Below are 20,541 nucleotides of genomic sequence, written 5' to 3'. Positions count from 1 at the left end.
AGTAATTTTTGGTAGAAAGACTCGGTTTCTTCACACTTTTTAGCTTATTCTTGAATTGTCTCAATTTTGTTTTGTTTGAACTTTGAAGCAATCAAGTGCTGCTACAACTTGAATATTTGACTAAACGGATTTAATTCAATTAAAATTTCAAGAACAAAAAATAAGAATCTTATTATAAAATTGATTTTCATTATTGGCCATAGCCCATAGCGGAAACAACACTCTTCCCATCATCCTTCATTTCGTTATTATTCCAATAATGTGAAGAAGATTAAAATCAAATTAGCTCAAATTTCTTTTATAAAATGAAAATATGAGAAACATGTCAACGAAAATGAGCTGCAACCAAATAATCAAATCAAATATAATTATTATCACAAATATAGGATATGATAAAGGATGACCTAATATTTCAAATAGTCACCATCAGGATTCGCGATTATGGGTCCTTTTGATATCCATTCAGAATTTCCATCAAAGTACTACAACTTTGAATCTACGATAAATGCTTAAAAGCAATCACAACTAAACAAGCTGAATAACAAAAGACCAATACACAAATTAAAAAAAAAAATGAAAAGCTGATTGAAACAGGGGAAAAAGAAATCCAACGTCACTTTCGCTCTCATCAAACTATAAAAGGATCCCCACACCGCACGTAACCATATATTAGCATATCAACTTCCCTCATGATAAAGCCATTGTCACGCACGCCTTTTCTATTTCAACATCTCAGTCTCATTGAATGATTTAGAATATGTAAAATCTAGACAAAATATCTAAGCAAAATATAATTGTTTTTTTTTTAATATATAGACTAGAAATGCGTACCAAGCTTGATCATATGCACATTTCCTAATATAAATAAGTTGTTGAGAATGGTTGCAACTTTAGCCATGCAAGGCCTACATTATATTTCCTTGAAATACAAACACTAACTAAAAAAACTTTGGGTAAAAGCTCAAGCACAACGCACTCCAAATCCATAAACATCACTTTCTTCACTAGCACCGCGCCACCACCAGTATATATACATTACCGAATAAACTTGAGGCCATAATTAATCAAAAATCCCAGTAGATGATTTGCCTTTGGTTGAAGCCAAGGGTGATAGCTCGTGCACTAATAAGTTTCTTCACCGGAAGTGTTTCTTCTGAATCAGTAGGTTTTGTTCTTGCAAAGAATAGATACTAGCTTATGTTTGTTATTCAGAGTTGGTGAGACATCGGACAATCTATCTATTTTTATTGGACTATGTTACATACTTACATATACACTATTATCAGATACAAAAATCAGAATCACCAGCATAAAATATAGGTTAGAATATAAATACATATTAAAAATAAATTAAACTATACATATATTTATACTAAATATATTGATAGTTAATTTTAGTGACTAATTTTAGTATATAAATAATATTTTTTTATTTTATTATATAAAAGTTGATGCCAAAATCCTTGTACATTAAATTTAGAGTAAATGCCCTTTTCGCTTCCTAATTATTTGTCCGATGGACTTTCCATCCCTAAGAAATCTAAAAACCCAAATCGGTCTCTATCTACTTTAAAATACTACATTCCAGTCCCTATCAACTTTGAGTAAATGCCTCTTCGGTCCTTGGTAATGTCCTTTCCGGTCCCTAACCAGGGACTGAGACCTACATATATCAAAATAGATAGGAACCAATTTGGGTTTTTAGATTTCTTAAGAGGTGAAAAGTTCATCGAACAAATGATTAGGGATCGAAAAGGATATTTACTCTTAAATTTAAGATACGGTTCGGTTCTCCTAATAATGCCACCTCATTAGTTTTGTTGACTTGACAAAATTTAAAAATCAACCAATTAAATTTTAATAAAATATTTTAAAAAATAAAAATTAAAATCATAACTTTCATAATTAATTAATTTATTACATATTATTATTTCATAAAAATATAAAGTATTAATTAAATATAATAAATATTTATATTAAAAGTATTATAATAATATTATTATAATAATAAATTTGAAATTACAAAATATTTAAATTTCATATTATTTAATTTACTTATATATCATATATAAAACTCTTATCACTATTATTTTATTTCACAATTTGTGATTTATTTGTGAAAAGTATTTACACCAACAAATAAAGAAAATTCTATCTGATATACTTAAAAATAATTTTATTAGATGATTAAATATAAAATAAAAATATTTATTATATTTTCAAAATAAATTTATGAAAAAAAATACTCTTATTATTTTTACTATTTATATTTTTTTATTATTTTGTAACACTACTTTACACATAATTATATTTTAAAATTTTTATAATTATATTTATTTCAAAATGCTATGATCAAAGAATCAATTTTAATCATTTTTAAATACTCTTTTGAATTTATATCACTTGAGATATTATCTGAAAAAGAGTCGGTTAAAAAAATATTAACAAATATTTTACTTTATGCTATTTAAATCATTCTTATTAAAAATAATTTATTCAATATATATACATATATGTATATACACAATAAATATTTTAAAAAAATTTATTCTTACTATTGTAGATGTCATTAAAAACTATATGTATTAGAAGAAGAAGAAAAACGAGTAAATGTCAAAAAAAATCATAAAAAATAAAGTTTTTGTGCGATAACATGAAAAATTATTACAAATTCAAATTATAAAAAATTCTATCAAATTATACTTATCATAAAAATTTCATCAACTTATAAATTAGTAACTTAATAATTATTACAAATTCAAAATTAAATTAAAAGTTTCAGATCAAAGTGCTACAACAACTTTTTGTTATTTGATAGAGAAACAAAAAAATTATTGGACACAACTGTCTTAAATCTAATTACATTTCAAGATAGCAATAACACTGAAGCATCATACAACTTTACACTTATATTTGAAGTCAAAGTAAATAATTTTAACTTTAGATAAAGCTCTTAACAATATTTTGTTACCAAGATATTTATCCCAACAAAAAATACTAAAACTCAACCCTTGTTACAACAAATAAAATAGATAATATTACAAAAATTATTCAAAACATCATTTATATTGTTCATTTATATTTTTCATTGATTATAGAAATCAACTTCACCAACATTAATATCATAAAACCTAGATGATATACCAATCAAAATATTAAGTAAAAAAAAAGTAAATGAATCCAAAATACATCTTTAGATGAAATATATATATATAAAAATGGAATAAAAAAGATAATAAAAAAATATGTCTTTACAAAAATATATGATAGAAAAAAAATAACTCCAACAATAACCCAAAATAATAAAAGATGACAAATACCACATAAAAAGACTAAGTCCGTCAATTAAAATAAATACCAAAATAAAAATATAATTTTATACAATTTTAATATAAAAAATTTTTGTATTATAAAATATTTTAAATAAAATATCAAATTTAACAATAGTTTATATATATTTTAATTAAATTTGTAAATAATATAATACTTATTAAAATATACGGTTCCACTACGTTACTAACAGCATATCTGCCAACTTCTGCCAACTCTTATTTATAATTATGTTTCATAAAAGTATGTTCGTGGATGTGTCTAATAAAAATGTCTTTTTTATAACTGTCTTTAATAGAAATGTCTTTATAGATATATTTTCTGTATTTTCTGAATGTGTCTCTTTATATATGTATTTAAAATATATTAATTATTAGACACATCTACGAACACACTTTCAAGAAATACAAATATAAATAAAAATTGGCAGAAGTTGACGGATAATATGTTGGTGAAGAGAAAGAGACCCTGTACTTTTCCTAAAATATACTATATATTATCGTTAATTTACTATTTCACACGATAAACAGGTCTCACTCTAATTGAAGAGAAATTTGAAAGTTTGGAACAAATACCAAATGTGTTATTTTAGTATCTAAAAGTAAAGTGTCTCTGAATATTAATTTCACTTTAATGTTAAAAAAAAGGAAATTTGAGAATTAGATAGCGACGTCAATTTTTTTATTCAAATAAAGTGGATGATAAATTTGCAATGTACGCATTAAAAGAACATTTCTTAAAACAAAAAATGCATTTGTATGTTTGGCAGAACTTTTCCTTGTCCTTCTTATGATCAAGGTTTTGATAAAAACAGGTTGATTATTGAAAGAGAAATAATATTTGTATTATTTTTGTGAATATTTATTTTATCAATTATATTAAATATATATTAAAATTAGTCATTAAATTTAGTTATTAGTATAAAATACATATTATAATACAAATACTAGTTGAAAATAAATTGAATAACATATATTTATATATAAATATATTAGTGGCCAATTTTAATATACAATTAGCATTTTTGTTATTTTATAATTTTTTTATAAAAAAACAAGTACTTTATTTTCTCTTATTTCTTATTATTAGTCCATATAATATTCTTCTTTAAACTCTTAATTACAAGAAGGATAATATGCCATAATGAAAATCTGTAGACCGTTGTAACTTCACTTGATACATGATCAAATTCTAAGTGTGTCCTTTTCATGTAGTTTTTCTTTTCTTTTCCTTTGTGTGTCTGTGTGTCCAGCAGCTTTAGCTTAGTCAGTGAGTTCTATGTTACGGTTCCTTAGATTCTGCTAATGCATGTGCATTGTTTGTACTAAAGTGGGAGGAAGGAATAATCACACTAATATTCTAGCCAAAAGTTCACAATCAGTAGTTAATCACACTAATATACTTACAACATTGAACAACCCCAGCAATATTTAGCTCTTCAGGTGTTAAGTCATGTCTGTGTTTGCAGCATAAATTTTTGTAATAGATTCTCCAACACTTTTAGATTAAAGTAACTTGCTTGACTCTACTTATGGCTTAACATGCAGGTTTTTGGCTGTGTTTCTTCTCGCCCAAATTCTTTTTCTCTTCAAAAATTGAGTTTTTTGGTGCAGCCGTTATGAAATGTATAAGAAATGACCTTTTTCAAATCTATTTAGACTGAAAGGAAAGTATATAGACAATGTATGAGTTAAGGAAGGATACAATGCTAAACATAACCTTTTAACTAACAGCGTCCCTAAACTTTAAGTATAAATCACAAATGAGTTGTTGATACTGTATTAAAATATTTTATGACTGTGATTAAGAATCTAAATCTTAGTTCACAAGTTTCAAGTTCAGTAGCATCCAAGTGAAATGGCCACAGAATGGTCCTACAACCTCAGCATTCTGCATTTATGGCCTATTGGGCTAGGCATTTGAAACTGCCATTCAGATTTAGCATTCAGACTTATACTTTTCCTTCCGTTAATAAGAATAATAGCTTGGAATTCCATTGTTGGTTGCCGCAACTACCCTATAAAGAGAACTTAGAAAGTGGAGCGGTTAAAAAGCTCAATCTAGCATTAATCTTGCAATAATTTCGTTTACATTTCATCGGACAATAAAGTAGTTGACGTATAAATATGACCACTAGACTAGACACAATAAGAACTAGCAATAAAGGACAAAATTCCACTGTTTAGTCTCATCAAAATGAATAAATAAATTCAGTACCGCAAGGCCATAGCCATTTTCTAGGGATACACCTTTAATCGCAGTCCCAAATGAATGGAAACTGCAATTTAAAGAGAGGGCCCGGAGAGGACAAAGCCTTCCTAACAACCTCATTTACTAACGAATTATAGCTGTACACAGCACACAAGTGAGATACAAATTCTCAAGCTTAGAAGAGTCTAAGGCTCTAAGCATTTAGATACAAACATCCAAAAACAATTATGAGCATTCAAGAACAATCAGGCTGCTTATTCCATTCCTTCGCAGGCTTATCATCTTCTACTATTAAGTTAATATGATCTAGAAAAGAAGGTTACTGTAGAAGTTGCTTTCAGATTTTCAAAGCCAACTTTGTAGGTAAGGGTAGCTCAAACAGTATATAGCCTGATTTTACAGCAGAAGACTGGTTATGAGTTAGGACCCTGAATTTCTTTGAAGCTATTGATATTACAAATATATAAATCCCTGACCCATGCAAGAGACAAGGAAAAATTCTTGTCACAGATATACATGTACCCGGAAAATCTTATACTTCTTTTAACAAAGGAAAATATCATTTCTAAAATAAAGTTATAATGCAAAGCACCAACTTGATTTTGGTAGGGAAGCACCTCTGATGTAGATGTCTACTCAGAGTTAAACACCAATTTTTCAAGCCCAATCTTCCTCTCCTCTTTTCTTTGGTCAACTTTCTGGAGGGAAAGTTGGCTTCTTGTTAATGCGAAGCTTCAAACTTTCCTTTCCGAATCAATTGATCCAGATCTTTAGCTTGCAGGGACTTGAATCAAGCAACACTTCCATGATCCGAGGCATCATCATAGTAATAAGGAGTTAACTTGCCATCTTTCTTGGCAGGCTTCACTTGTTTCTCTGTTGCCACCTCTTGCAACATCTTCACCACCCTTCTCATGGAGGGCCGGTTGATCGGAAGAGGGCTGGTGCACATGAGGCCAATGTTGAAAACCTTGGAAATTTCGTCTTTGAAACAAGAATCAAGCCTCGAGTCAATTAAATGGTCCACCCCTTTCTGATCCAGGGTGGTGCACACCCACTTCACCAAGTCCTTCTCTCCGAATTCAGGATCCACCGGACGCCTCCCAGTAACCAACTCAAGTATCACGACACCAAAACTGTATATGTCGCTTTTCTCGTTCACTCTGAGAGTGTATGCATATTCTGCAGAACAAAACAATCAAAGGTCAGACTAGTCCAAACAAAGATATTAATAACACATGAAACAAAATATGATGCTTGCAAACAAAAATAAAAAGGAAAATATGCTACACAATCTGTACTTAGAGTTTAGATCATTAACTGTTCATATTTTATTACTAGTAGTCTAGTAATTTAGAGAAATTATAACAACAAAAGTAGACATGAAGTGCCATCAAAGGGCTGTTAGTTAAGCTAAGAGAGCAAGAACAGAACAAGATCTACAGAGAGCTCCATAATATTATCAAATTACACTAACAACACGAAGCCTATGTGCTAAGCTAAGCACAAGTATTATCTACCACTAAACCCACAAATGCATCTTTAGAGTCAGAGAAATTATAGTCAACGCGAGCGAAAGTGAAATTTAATAACATGAAATTTCCACAAACCTGGCGCAATGTACCCACAAGACCCAGCTATGACAGACATGGATTTGGTTCCTCCTTTCCCTCCAGTTTCAACGGCCTTGGCCACTCCAAAATCCGCCACCCTGGCACCATAGTCCCCATCCAACAAGATATTGCTGGATTTCACATCTCTATGAACAATTGGTGGAACACAATCATGATGCAGATAAGAGAGGCCTTCAGCAGCGTCAACGGCAATCTTATACCTGGTTGGCCAATCCAACAACCCACCTTTGCTGCTATGCAACAAATCACCAAGACTACCATTGGGCATGTACTCATAAACCAGTAGCTTGCAATCCCTGGTTGTGCAGCAACACCACAGCTTAACAATGTTCTTGTGCCTGATCTTGCCCAAAGTCTCAACCTCCGCATCAAAAGCTTCGTCCTGCACCCTTCCACCACCACCTTTTTCCACATCTCCACTCTCTCCACCCTTCCCTGCCCCTCCCCATATCTTCTTCACCGCAACCGCTTCCCCGCTGCTAAGCACCACCTTGTAGACTCTCCCGGATGACCCACTTCCAATCACATTATCCTCATCAAGGCAATTCAAGATCTCATCTTCACCAAAACCCAGCTTATGAAACGACATCAAGGTCCACCTCGATTTATCAATGGACCTTCTGGCATCCTTGAAAGTCTTATACTTGAGGTAGAACCACACCACACCCACAAAGAACACCAAAGTGGCGACAATGAAGATAGTCCTGAGAAGCCAAACATAGCCCAAACTCTTGGCTTGGCCTCTTCCACTGCAGAGACCCTTCAAATCCCCACACAAACCGGGGTTCCCCAGAAAGCTATCCACATACACGTCCTTAGCCAACAGAGGAGGGAGCTCCCCGGAGAGACGATTGTAAGACAAATTCAGAATGTTCAGCTTCAAATTCTGCAATCCGTGAGGGACCATCCCGGAGAACTGGTTCTTGGAGAGATCAAGAGAATTCAAAACTGACAAGCTACCAATCTCATCTGGAATCTTCCCACCAATGCCATTGTTGGCCAAATTCAAAACGCTCAGCTTTTTCAAAGAATGAAGCCCTTTTGGAAGCTCCCCGGATAGTTTGTTGTTGTGAAGATCAAGGGTCCCAAGCTGCCCGAGATTCACAACAGTCTCTGGGATCGAACCGCTGAACATGTTATCGTTGCCAGAAAATTCCACGAGATTGTCCAACCACCCAACCTCGTCGGGGATCACTCCCTCGAACTTATTCTTCGAGAGAAACAGCAGCGAAAGGTTCCCGGCACCGGCAATGGTCTTCGCAATGGGGCCGGAGAACGAATTCTCCGCGAGTTCAAGAAGGTACACGTGGGGGAGACCCCACATCCCCGCCGGCACCTCGCCGGAGAACCGGTTGTTCCCCAGCCTCACCCGCGTCAGGCTCTGGCACGTTCCCAGACTCGCCGGAATCTCGCCGGAAAACAAATTGTATATCACAAGAAGCTCCTCCAGTTCCCCGTGATCGCACAGCGTGGACGGAATCGGCCCCAAGAACTGGTTGCTGGAGACGTCGAGCCACCTGAGAGGAGAATGGCGCCCCAGATTGTCCGGCAACCTTCCGGTGAGACGGTTCCCGAAGATCCTGAGCTCGTAGAGGTTGGGCGAATTGGCAATGCTCGGCGGCAGCTGGCCCTCAAAGCGGTTCTCGTAGAGGTTGAGACTCTCCAAGGGCAAAGCGCAGAGCTCCTCCGGTATGGTCCCCGTCAAGTGGTTCATGGAGGCGTCGAGAAGGCGTAGGGCGGTGAGGTTTCTCCAGCCACGAGGCAGGTCCCCGGAGAGCGAGTTGTTGTACAACTCAATCTGAGTCAAACGAGTCAAACGAGTGAGGGAAGTGGGGATGGAACCGTACAAATCGTTGAGCGCAAGGTCCAAGTCCCTGAGGTTCTTCAAGTTGCCAAGCGATTCTGGAATGGTGCCAACGAGGTTGCACTGTGTGAGCCAGAGAACCTCGAGGTTGGTGAGGTTGCCGAGCGAGTCCGGGATCCGACCCGGGTAGAAGGGGTTGTAAGAGAGGTTCAGCATTTTGAGGGTGGTTAGGTTCCCCAATGAGGGAGGGATGGTGCCTTCTAGAAGGTTGTAAACGAGGGAGATGACCTCGAGTTTCTGGAAGGACCCGAAGGAGTCCGGAATGGGACCGGAGAAGTTGTTGCCGGTGAGGTCGAGGTAGCGGAGGTTGGGGAGGTGAGGGAGAGTGTGGGGAAGCGTGCCGGTGAGAAGGTTCTGGGAGAGGTCGAGGTGTTGGAGGTTGGAGCAGAGGGAGATGTCGAGGGGGAGGGTGCCGTTGATGGAGTTGTTGAAGAGGTTGATGGAGGAGAGGTTGGGGAGGCGGCAGAGGATATGGGCGGAGAATGGACCGGCGATGTTAGTGTCGGGGAGGGAGAGGGAGGTGACGGTGGTGTTGGTAGGGGGGTCGCAGAGGACGCCAAACCAGTTGCAAGGGGTGGCATGGCGGGGGTTCCAGTCGGCGAGGCGATTGTCGGGGTCGTCGAGGGTTAGCTTGAATTGTTGGAGGTAGAGGCCTTCTTGGTTGAGGCAGGTCACTGGGGAGAGCAGAATGCTGAGCATGCACACAAGCAGATGAAGCATTGTGGCTTCCTATGGAATCAACACTCTAGAGTCAAGAGTAAGTAATGAGTGTGTGCGCTCAATTTATTGAGACAGACAAAGTGACTCAGCTGGGTTGCCACCCTTCTATTTTATTTGTTTTTTTTATTTTAAATTTTTTAGTATTTGTCCGCTCCTCGTAACCAACTAACCAAGTATCTTTAAAATAGGACACTCCAGTGCATCAATTTGGCATTATCATGTCACTCCTTAAGGAAATAACAGTATGATTATGCTGCTAAACTTATAAAATGATTCTTTTTTGGGTTAAACATTCCTGACTTGGCCTAAACAAGTAAGGTTTAATTCCAACTCACAAAAGATAGTATACAAGTTAATTTTGAGTATATTTGGCGTTAATTAGTAAATGCATGACTACAAAAATATTATTTATATATTAAAATTAATTATTATATATTTGTATATATATATTATTTAATTTTTTTAATATATATTTTTTATATTAATAATTAATTTTAATAGTGAATTTTAATATTTTTTAAACAGGGTTGATATGACTAATACGGCAAAATGTTACTAGCTAGTAGCTACGGTTAACAACCAATATGATTTTGGACTGGTCAGCAAAAGGTGCAATATTGATGTAACCGTGTAAGTTATATAGTTACAACATGCATATTGTGATGATACGTAGAGGCTAAAATTTCCTCTATTTAGAACCTTACCTTTTTGCTAGCTTGTAAGTTGTTTACTTTTAGATCTCAACCATTGGCCTCGGATTAATTAATAAGTGAATTTTACTGTATCTATAATTTAGTATTTAATTTTTGTTTAATTTATTTTGATGATAAATTTTAAATATTTAAAAATTAAAATAAATTATAAAAATAGTACTAAAAAATTTACACAGCTGACAAAAAAAATCACAAAAAATACTAACAATAAATAAATTTTTAAAATATTTAAAAACATGACAAAAAAATTACATATTAAATATATATACTAAAAAATGACTTTAGACATATTTTTATACAAATTTTTGTCATTATTATTAAAAAAATAAAATCTTTTCATTTTTAAAATTTAATAATTTTATGTCAAGTGAATTTTTTCTAGAAAATATTTTAATTATGAACGATCGCATAATTTTAAAAAATAAAAGAAAAAGCTAGAGATCAAATTTTGTCTGAATTTTTTTGTACCTTCTAAATATTTATTTAAATATTATCACAAAAATTTAGATTAAATGAATAAATTATTTGTTAAATACAAAATTTTTTTGTCATTTACAAAAAATATTATATTTATTGATTATTTTTGTTGTATTCTAACATTGTTTAAGAATTGTTTTATTGATAATATTTTTTAAAAATCTTTTTATCAACGCCTAAATTTTTCAAATACTAAATAAATAATTAACTATTAAAATTATTTATTTTTATAATTTTAAAATTAAATATTAATTTTTAACCTTTTAAATAAATTAGATCCAACTTTCATTATAGGAATCACCTAATTAATATAGGAGTCGGACTGCCAATTCACATTGAATCGCAATATCTTTTCATTTATTCTTCTTTTTAATTTTATATTAATTTTAATTTATTATTTTTATTTTATTAACTTTAAATATTTTAATTTTAAAAAAATTATAATTTTAAATTTTAAATATATGAAAAAATTTATAATACATATTTTATTAAATTTTTATAAATAATAACTGATTGAAGAATAAATTTTGATAGATACTTAATCCCGGCGTGATATTTCGGATTCGGACAGTGTCATCACGTAGACTTTCAACAAAACGGCAATGGGTCAATGTCTGAAAACGATATTCTTGGCTTTCTATAATATTTTCTCTCTTGCAGGATGTCAGAATTTAATTTACATATGGATCCTGAGCTGGTGAAGTGCGGTGATATGGGGAAAGGGAGTGATACACAAAATGGTGGTGTCAGGGGGAACAACTCGGACCCTCCGAGTTCTAAACCCAACTCGCACCGTCCGAGTTCCATGCAATCCCCTGTAGCCAGTTTCGAACTCGGACCCTCAGAGTTGTAGATGATCACGGACCGTCCGATTTCTGAAGAAGCCAAACGCACGGTCCGAGTTCGTTGTTGCATGTAACACGCGTCGCTCTCCGGTTTTCCCCCGAACGGTGCCCCTATTTGAATAAAGAAACAAACCCAATTGCTCTTCTCTCACCATCCGAAAACGAAAGCTGCACACACACTTCACTCTCAAACCTTCTTCTTCATTTCTGAAGCTCATCTTTGCATGGTGGAGAAGAAGCAATCATGCCCAAAAAACATAAAATTAAAGATGTTGATCGATGTGAGCTTCATATTATTCATTATCTCAGTGATCCTGATTATGTAAGTATTTTTTAATTATTTTTAAGATTTAGAAATTTATTTATATTTATAATTATTAATATTAAGAATTTAATTATTATGATGGTGATTGTTGGTAAAAAATGCAGTTGATATATAAAAAAATAGATGCAGTTTATATTTCAATATTTCTTAAATTTTTTTAAATTTTTTTTGCAGATTTTTAATAAAAAATATTATTATTAATAAGAAAACATAATCATTATTAATGGTGAAAAGATTTCGGTTGGTATAAAAGAAGAAGTAAATAGATCTCTTATTCAGTAGAGAATGTTGATTTTTTTTAACTTTTATTAATTTTTAGTATAATTATATGTTTTAGTTAATTAAGCATATTTAAATATTTATTTAAAAAAGTAAGTATAACTGTTAGAGAAGAATTTAAATGTTTATGTTATTGTTATTGGTATTGTGACTGATAAAAATGTTAATGTTTAATGATTAATAGGATTATTTTAATTAAGCCATGCTATTTTTTTAATTATGACAATGTTTATAGTTTTTAGAATATGAATGTTAATGTTGTGTAGAATTGTTGATGATGGCATATACTGATTGTTAATATTTTTTATTATTGAGGAAAAAATGTGTTTCACAAATGAGTAATTAGTATTAGATAATATTTAAATTGTTGTAATATTGTTGAGAATATTCGTTAAGAATAAATAAATGTATAGGTCATGACTTTTATTTTTAATTATTAATAATTTTAAGGATTAATTCAATAATTTTAGAAGTTAAAAGAATTAGTTATATATGGATTTACTGAAATGATTGATGATGGTAAGTTAGTAACTGTTAATTATATGACTAGTTATTTGTTATGTTTTTTTGTAGAAATTAAGAATGTTGACATGTAACCACCCAGTTCCTCCGGATCGGTACAACGATAGGGTGGAGGAGCATTTACGGATTACTGGGTTCTATCATGTGTCTCAGATTGGGATAGTTCAGTGTCAGAAAGCATTGGTAAATGCTCTAATCGAACGTTGGCACCCAGACACACATACATTTCACCTCCCCATTGGTGAATGTTCCGTGACTCTTGAAGATGTGGCTCTAATACTTGGTCTTCCCACAGATGGTCTTCCAGTCACAGGGATGACAATGAGTAGTTTTGAAGCCATGGAGGCGGAGTGTCTGCTTCAATTTGGGGTTGCACCTCGTAGAGAGGACTGTAGATCAAGCTGCATAAAACTGACATGGCTCCGGAATCTAAAAGAGAATTTAGAATTAAATGATGAAATCAGTATATAGAGGTATTTGAGGTGTCATATTATGTTGATGAAGTAATTTATGTATTAGCCATGCGGACTATGTAATATTGTCTCATAATAGCCTAATATGCTACATTAGATGTTTTTCTATTAATGTATTAACCATCGTATTATATAATGCTACAGATATGTTATAATATTAGATTGTCATTAATTACTAGGTATGTGAGGTGTCACATTATGTTGCTGATTGGGACGATACTGTTTGGGGATAAGTCTGGGGCAGGTGTGCACTGGAAATTTCTACCCTTGCTTCGTGATTTTGTCAATATTGGACAATATAGTTGGGATTCGGCATGCCTAGCACACCTTTACAGGGCATTATGCAGGGCATCTCGTTATAACTGTAAGGAAATAGATGGTCCACTAACACTGCTGCTGGGTTGGGCTTGGATCCGATTGCCATATCTATCGCCGCTTCCTAGAGAACCCCGCAATTTTCCACTTGCAAACAGGTAATATTATGTTACAATGTATCTATTTCTTTATATTTAAGATTCAGTTGCGCTAATTGATGACATCGTATTAGGTGACGTAATTGGGAGCGTGGTGACCGACGATATAGATATCTCAAGCTAGCTCACTTTAGGAAGGCCTTTGATGAACTTCAGGAAGGCCAGGTGTGTTTTTAATTAAAGAAGCATTACTTTTCAGAATATTGGGCTTCGACAAAACTATCAGTCATTGTGTTGGAGTTATGTGTTGTGGGTTGTAATCATGATTTTTCTTTAATTTTTCAGTTTGTCTGGGTTGCCTATGCTGTGGATCGTGTGGATCCAAATATAATTCCTGCTGAAATATACATGCAATCGGTTATCTGGAACGCGACAGTTTCATTGGTGTCGTTTGAATGTATCGAGTGGTATGCCACGGATAGGTTAAGGCGACAGTTCGGTTTCGTTCAGGGAGTACCTTCTCAGGAACAGAATTTGGATAAGGCTCATGGAGAGATTCTGACTGGACCTAAAAATCTTAACTGGGCCACGACACCGACTCATTCAAATTGGATAATGCATTGGACCAATAGGTATCACTACGTTCTTTCTGAACTTTTCATGCCTTCACAGCATCCGTTGGATACCTACCTGAACTGGTACCGATCAAAATATGGGGCCCGCTTAGCCTTGTCGAATCTTGCGGGTGAAGAGAATGATGAAGGCAACTAGGATCTGGATGTGGGCAATGAGGATATGGATGAGGGTAATGAAGATACCGATGAGGGTAGTCAGGATATGGATGAGGACAATGAAGAGCAGGAGCAACATATATCACCTGCAATTCCGCCTCCACAAGAACAACCTCAAGCCTCAACCCAGTATCTACCTCAGACACAATTCACCCCATCATATCCAGTACAGCAACAATATTGGGGTATGTCACAGTTTGAAATAGGTGATGGAACTTCTTTTAGCCAGTTGCTTGGGTTCATGTCTGCAGATGGAGCACATTCACAATATGGTGATCAGCCTGAGTTTATGCCTGGCAGGTATTCGTTGGATGCAAGGTATCCAGGCCATACCTCATCCGTTGCTTCTGGAGGCTTTGTTTCTGTTGACTCTAGTAGGAGTGAGGGTGGACGAGGTGTTCTAAATAGTCAAAATCCTAACCGATGTAACATGGGACTCATTGAGGAAGATACTAACGCACTCGATCAAGAAACCGATGCGTATCTAGTAGATGACCCGGATGAAGAGGGCGATGACGACGACGATGAAATTGAAGAGTTCGATGAGGATGAAGAATCTCGCAACGATGGTATTATGTTTACTATTTTGCATTGCATATTCCATGACTTATTTACTTTCTTTGCATAAATGGCATATCTTATTGGATTTTGCTTCTTCATTTGTGGTATTTATGTTGGTATATGAATATGTAATGTGCTGCACATACTTGTTTATTGAAAATCGTTTACAGGTCAGGCACGCAGTCCAGATGACAACGTCAAAGGTTACAATCTGAGGATTGATCCGCCACGTCGGAGTGCTAATCGTTTCACCCCTTCTGTCTTCAAAAAGGCGGCCAAGAAATGCAAGAGCTTTGTGAAGGATGTAAAGTGGAAATTGAGAAAATAATTCTTTTCTTTTGTTTAGAGTTATTTGTATTTGTTAAACTTTATGTATTGATGACTTTATGTAATTTTATGGGTTATATGTATTTGTTAGACATTATGTAGTTATATGTATTTGTTAGACATTATGTACTGATGACTTTATGTAGTGTTTATAGTTATTTGTATTGGTTAGACATTATGTAACGATGAAAATATTTTATCGTTTATACTTATTTGTATGTGTTGGACCTTGTATAGAGTACTTATATGTGTTGGACATTATTGATGTATTAGCCATCTGGAGCATGTAATAATGTCTCTTAAAACCTTAATATGATACTACAGATATTTCTCAATTGATGTATTAACCATCATATTATAGGCAATGCTACAGATATGTCATAATACTAGAGTGTCATTAATGATAAGGTTACATATAGCAGGTCATGTTACCTCAATTTGCTCAGTCAGGTTTTATTATACAATATCATATTAAAACTGTGAACCTAGGGGGCTTCTCTGTTGGTATTTGAACCAACAGACCGACGGCATCTGCTTCGACTATGTCCCTCAGCACCACATAGAGTACATCGCCTAGGACGACGTAACATTCTCGTGTCCATCTCATTCAGAAAACGCGTCATCCTGGGCCGACCTTTTGACACCCGTCGCATGTACGGATTCGGTATGAACCGAGGTCCGTTGTAAGCAGGCCATGTAGTGGGATTACCCAGTGGCCTAAACCGTGCTCGGTACACCCGCCGCACTTGATCCATCTTATACACATCATGAACATAAAGTCGCCAATCAAGTCGCTGGTTGGCACAACATGCAAATACATGTCGATAGGGGATTCGGTCCACTTGGAACTCACCACAGTCACATCGAAGGCTACGTAGATCAACTGCAAACTCTAGCCCACTTGGCATCTCACGAACCTCAAAGACCTCATTCTGGCGGTCAAAGCAACTAACCTGTATGTTTCCTGATGCAAGTTGGTTTGCATGCAACTTCGATGTCACTATCTCAGAAAACACATGGCCAGCATTGATCCGGGCTTCCGCATCCGCTCTTTTACGGGTGAACAACTCATTTAGTCTGTAGAATGTTGCCTTCATAAGAGCAGTAATGGGAAGATTGCGGGCACCCTTCAATACTGAGTTGATGCACTCCACTAGATTCGTCGTCATGTGACCCCATCGGTACCCGCCATCAAAGGCCAGTGCGTACTGTTCGCGAGGAATTCGGTCTAACCAGTTTGTGTATGCCTCGCCGCGGTCCCTTAAACGCTGGTAACGCACTTGGTACTCCCGCACCGTCCTCGAATATCCTAGCAGATCAAAGCATGTAGAAAGCAAAGTAATTAAAATCAATAGATTTATTTAAGGCACATCTATTAATAATTTGCTTAAATTTAGTAAATGTTTACCGATGTTAACGACCAATTTTTGTAGGTAAGGTGCCTTGAATTTTCTGAGAAAATTCGACTCTATATGCCTGATGCAAAACATATGAAAAGCTCTAGGAGGTGACCAAGCTCCGTTACTTCGTTCGACAGCTGCATTGATGGACTCGTGCCGGTCAGATATTAGACCCACTCCATCCCGAGTAACAACATGTTGACGGAGGTTACTTAGGAAAAAATGCCATGCATCAGAAGTCTCTCCCTCAACAATAGCAAACGCAATCGGAACGATATTGTTGTTTTCATCCTGGGAAACTGCCACAAGCAAACAACCCTTATACTTTCCGTACAAGTGAGTACCATCCACCTGGACAATTGGTTTACAATGTCTGAATGCCCTAATGCAAGGGTAATAACTCCAGAATACACGATGCAGTACCCGAATATCACCCACCAAGTCATCGCCTTGATATGCAGGCATAGTCTCAAAATGGACAACAGCTGATGGCTCCTTGTGACACATGGCCTCAAACCATATAGGCAAGGCTTCATACGATGCTTCCCAACCTCCAAATATTTTTTCTATTGCCCTCTGCTTAGCCAACCATGCTTTTCGGTAACTGACGGTGTAGTTGAATTTCGATTGCACTTCTGCTATTACCGATTTTACCTTTAAGGAGGGGTCAACTTCAACCAGTGGCTTTATTGCTTCTGCAATTGTGATAGAGTCCAGTTTTGAATGATCCTGTGAAATGGTGGCTGTGGTACAGGTGTGGCTACCATTATACCTCCTTATAACCCAACAGTACTTCCTGCTGATCAAGCTAACCCTGATAAGCCAATCACACCCTGACCCATACTGTGTACACTTGGCATAAAATGTCAACGGCTCAGACTCAAAAACCCGGTAGTCTACACTTCGTCGTATGGTATACTCCTTAACCGCCTTAATAACAGCTTCCCTGGAACTGAACTCCATCCCAACGACGAATTCACCATCTGCGACCATAGGAATTTCTGCTGGGACAAATGCCATAAGATAAATTTCATTAATACGCAGCAAATGTAATAAACCAGTATGCTTTAAATAAAAAATTATCAACATTTTATGATATCACACTAAACAACATAAGCACATCAGCAGCAAATGTAAAAAACCGGACCGGACCGGCCGGTTCGACCGAAAAACCAAACGAACCGTGCCGGTCCTGTCCGGTTCATGCCATTTGAACCGTACAATAGATCGAAGCAGTGCCGATAATTGTTACAAACTCATGCAATTTGCTACAACCATATCTTATACAACATAAATATTATTTCCTAATAAACACATGAAGCATATAAAAGAAAAAAATAAATTCCTTAACGGGTCGAGGACCGGTTAGATCCTGACAACTACGACACAGAACGCATGATTAAATAATGCTAAAAAAAGGGTAAAATCTTCATAACTCAATCAATGTCTAACTACAAAAACACTTATACCACGATTACGTACATGCAGTCATATATTCCGGAAATTCAGGAACATGCATGGCTTCCAAGTCTAAAACTCGCATGAATGATGGCTCCTCAAACGGCACTTCGTTTGCAAGTGCATTTGCCACTTCTGTCACATCTGGGCACATGGTTCTCTCACCTTGATCTTCATCACCATCTGGAACAGCAAATTCATAGTTGCTTTCGAACTCTTCTTCACTGTCACTATTATAATCTTCCTGTAGAATATTCCGATCAGCCTCAGATTGTTCGAACTCAACATACAACTCGATGAACGAGATCTGAGACCGGTTTTCAATATACATTGAAAACATCTCCTGCATGCTTGCATCGTCCGTCACATATTTGGATTGATATTGTACGAATCCACCAAACACCTGTATGGGATATCTGTATAGAATACATGATATATTTCTTGCCCTCTCAGAACCAATTTTTTCACAGATTACTCCTTTTAGCTCCTCAAATGAAATAATAAAAGGAATAACAATATCTACTGGGCTTTCACAAATAAATTTTACTCCTTCAACCGTTTCTAACAAAATCTGACCAAAATAAAATAATTTTAGCAATACTCTGTCACTCATTTTTTTCACTCACTATAACAGAAACATAATCTTAGATACTACATTATCAAAATCAAAACTGAAAAAAAGAGAGAGTTTTGAAGAAGAAGAAAGATGCAGCCGTCGAAGAAGAAGGAATACCCAGCTACTTTCCCACCTACCAGTTCACTTCACCCTTTTATATCACAACCTTTGAGGAACTCGAACCCTACGACTAGGTTAACTTGAACCAAAAAAATTCATTTCTAAGACAGAACTCGGACCATCCGATTTCTTTGTCTCATTGCCACAAAACGGATGGTCCGAGTTCATTGATCACCATTTCATTCTCTCAGCTAAGAACTCGGACCCTGCGACTTTCATACCCATTCCTAAGATGTCAACTCGTTGGGTCCGATTCCTTATACTTGAAGTTCTATATGGTTGCCTAACAAATCGGACCGTGCGATTTGTTTATAAAATTTTCAAATCCTATGAACTCGCACGGTCCGAGTTCCTTCGTCTCAAACTGACAAAAATCTGTCCCACATATATGTGTATTCCCCCCTAACTCCATATCCAAGCATAGCACACACATGCCCTCCATAACGATAAAATTGAGCCGCAGGATGTGTGCATTGCCTTTTCGTTATTATTATTATTATTATTATTATTATTATTATTATTATTATTATTATTATTATTAAAGTGATTATTAGAAGTGTTAATTTATCATCTTAATTATTTTTATAATACTTAGATAGGTAAAAATTCAAATAGATATATTATTTTTAATATTATTATTATTAGTTACTTGCTTCTTTCTTTAATCCAAGTGTTTTTAATAAGTGTTTTTCTTATTTAAGATTTTGAGTTTCAAACAAAGTTGAAGGCCAGATTGCACTTCAAGTGTATATTCATCAACTTGAGGAGACTTTCTTCTTGTGCTCATCATTGAAATAGGGAAAATCTTTGAACTATAGTTATAGATACTATAGTGATGGATCAATAAATTTACTCCTTTATTTATTACATGTGTGTAAAAAATAATAAAAGTGAAATTAGTATTTTATAATTTAACTAAGAGGTTAGATTCAAGTCTTAGAAATAATAAAATATTTAGGGTATTCATGAGGCAGATGAAATCAGATTTGTCCTAATTCAAACCTTATTCTAAATATATACTGGATTTATTTTTTAGATTTTAAACCGACTCTAAACCCGATAAAACTTAAACATTTTTGGGCCACAACTATATCGAATGAAAACCGGGTCTTTAAAAATTTAACAATAATTTATAAAGAAATTTATTATCGAAAAGTTGATATCCATATTTGAACTTGAATTTGTCCATAAATTCTAATTTAATGTTTCTTTTATCTATTTTCTAATTCAACAAATGTGATTAAAAATAAAATAATAAACTTATAATTAATATAACATAATATTGAAATTAATTTAAAACATATATATCTTTTTTTGTTCTTTAGGATGCACATGAGTTGGGTGAATCCAGATTCGACTTGATTCGAATTCGGCCCGAAATAATGACCGAGTCTATTTTTAAGACCCTTACCCGACCATAGACCCAGTAAAATCACACCAAATTAACCCCTAAAATATTTGG

At 34.9% G+C, this 20,541-nt stretch overlaps 2 protein-coding genes across 2 annotated transcripts; both read right to left on the bottom strand.

Annotated features, from left to right (window-relative positions):
• Nucleotides 1-5,699: 5,699 nt before the first annotated feature.
• On the bottom strand, nt 5,700-9,792 carry LOC130970433 (receptor-like protein kinase HSL1). The gene is made up of 2 exons (XM_057896516.1): nt 7,152-9,792; nt 5,700-6,723 (listed from the first exon to the last, which is right to left on the bottom strand). The coding sequence occupies exons 1-2, from the start codon at nt 9,757-9,759 to the stop codon at nt 6,332-6,334; spliced, it is 3,000 nt and encodes a 999-aa protein (XP_057752499.1). The 5' UTR covers nt 9,760-9,792; the 3' UTR covers nt 5,700-6,331.
• A 6,178-nt stretch (nt 9,793-15,970) lies between these two features.
• Nucleotides 15,971-18,692, bottom strand: LOC130967007 (uncharacterized). The gene is made up of 3 exons (XM_057891831.1): nt 18,368-18,692; nt 16,894-17,889; nt 15,971-16,794 (listed from the first exon to the last, which is right to left on the bottom strand). The coding sequence occupies exons 1-3, from the start codon at nt 18,690-18,692 to the stop codon at nt 15,971-15,973; spliced, it is 2,145 nt and encodes a 714-aa protein (XP_057747814.1).
• Between the last annotated feature and the right edge of the window lie 1,849 nt (nt 18,693-20,541).

The sequence above is a fragment of the Arachis stenosperma genome, chromosome 3 (genome assembly GCF_014773155.1).
Source record: "Arachis stenosperma cultivar V10309 chromosome 3, arast.V10309.gnm1.PFL2, whole genome shotgun sequence".
Classification (NCBI taxonomy): Eukaryota; Viridiplantae; Streptophyta; class Magnoliopsida; order Fabales; family Fabaceae; genus Arachis; species Arachis stenosperma.
Note: the sequence above shows the minus strand (reverse complement) of the source record. Positions and strands in the feature narration are given on the sequence as shown.

What these genes read in the sequence shown, in the direction of transcription:
- LOC130967007 (XM_057891831.1), bottom strand. Translation starts at nt 18,692, where the DNA reads ATGCAGGAGATGTTTTCAATGTATATTGAAAACCGGTCTCAGATCTCG. An exon ending in TCCGGAATATATGACTGCAT is followed by an intron (nt 17,890 to 18,367) that starts GTACGTAATCGT and finishes CATTTGTCCCAG; the next exon opens with CAGAAATTCCTATGGTCGCA. An exon ending in AAAATTGGTCGTTAACATCG is followed by an intron (nt 16,795 to 16,893) that starts GTAAACATTTAC and finishes TTGATCTGCTAG; the next exon opens with GATATTCGAGGACGGTGCGG.
- LOC130970433 (XM_057896516.1), bottom strand. Translation starts at nt 9,759, where the DNA reads ATGCTTCATCTGCTTGTGTGCATGCTCAGCATTCTGCTCTCCCCAGTG. An exon ending in TTGTGGGTACATTGCGCCAG is followed by an intron (nt 6,724 to 7,151) that starts GTTTGTGGAAAT and finishes TTTGTTCTGCAG; the next exon opens with AATATGCATACACTCTCAGA.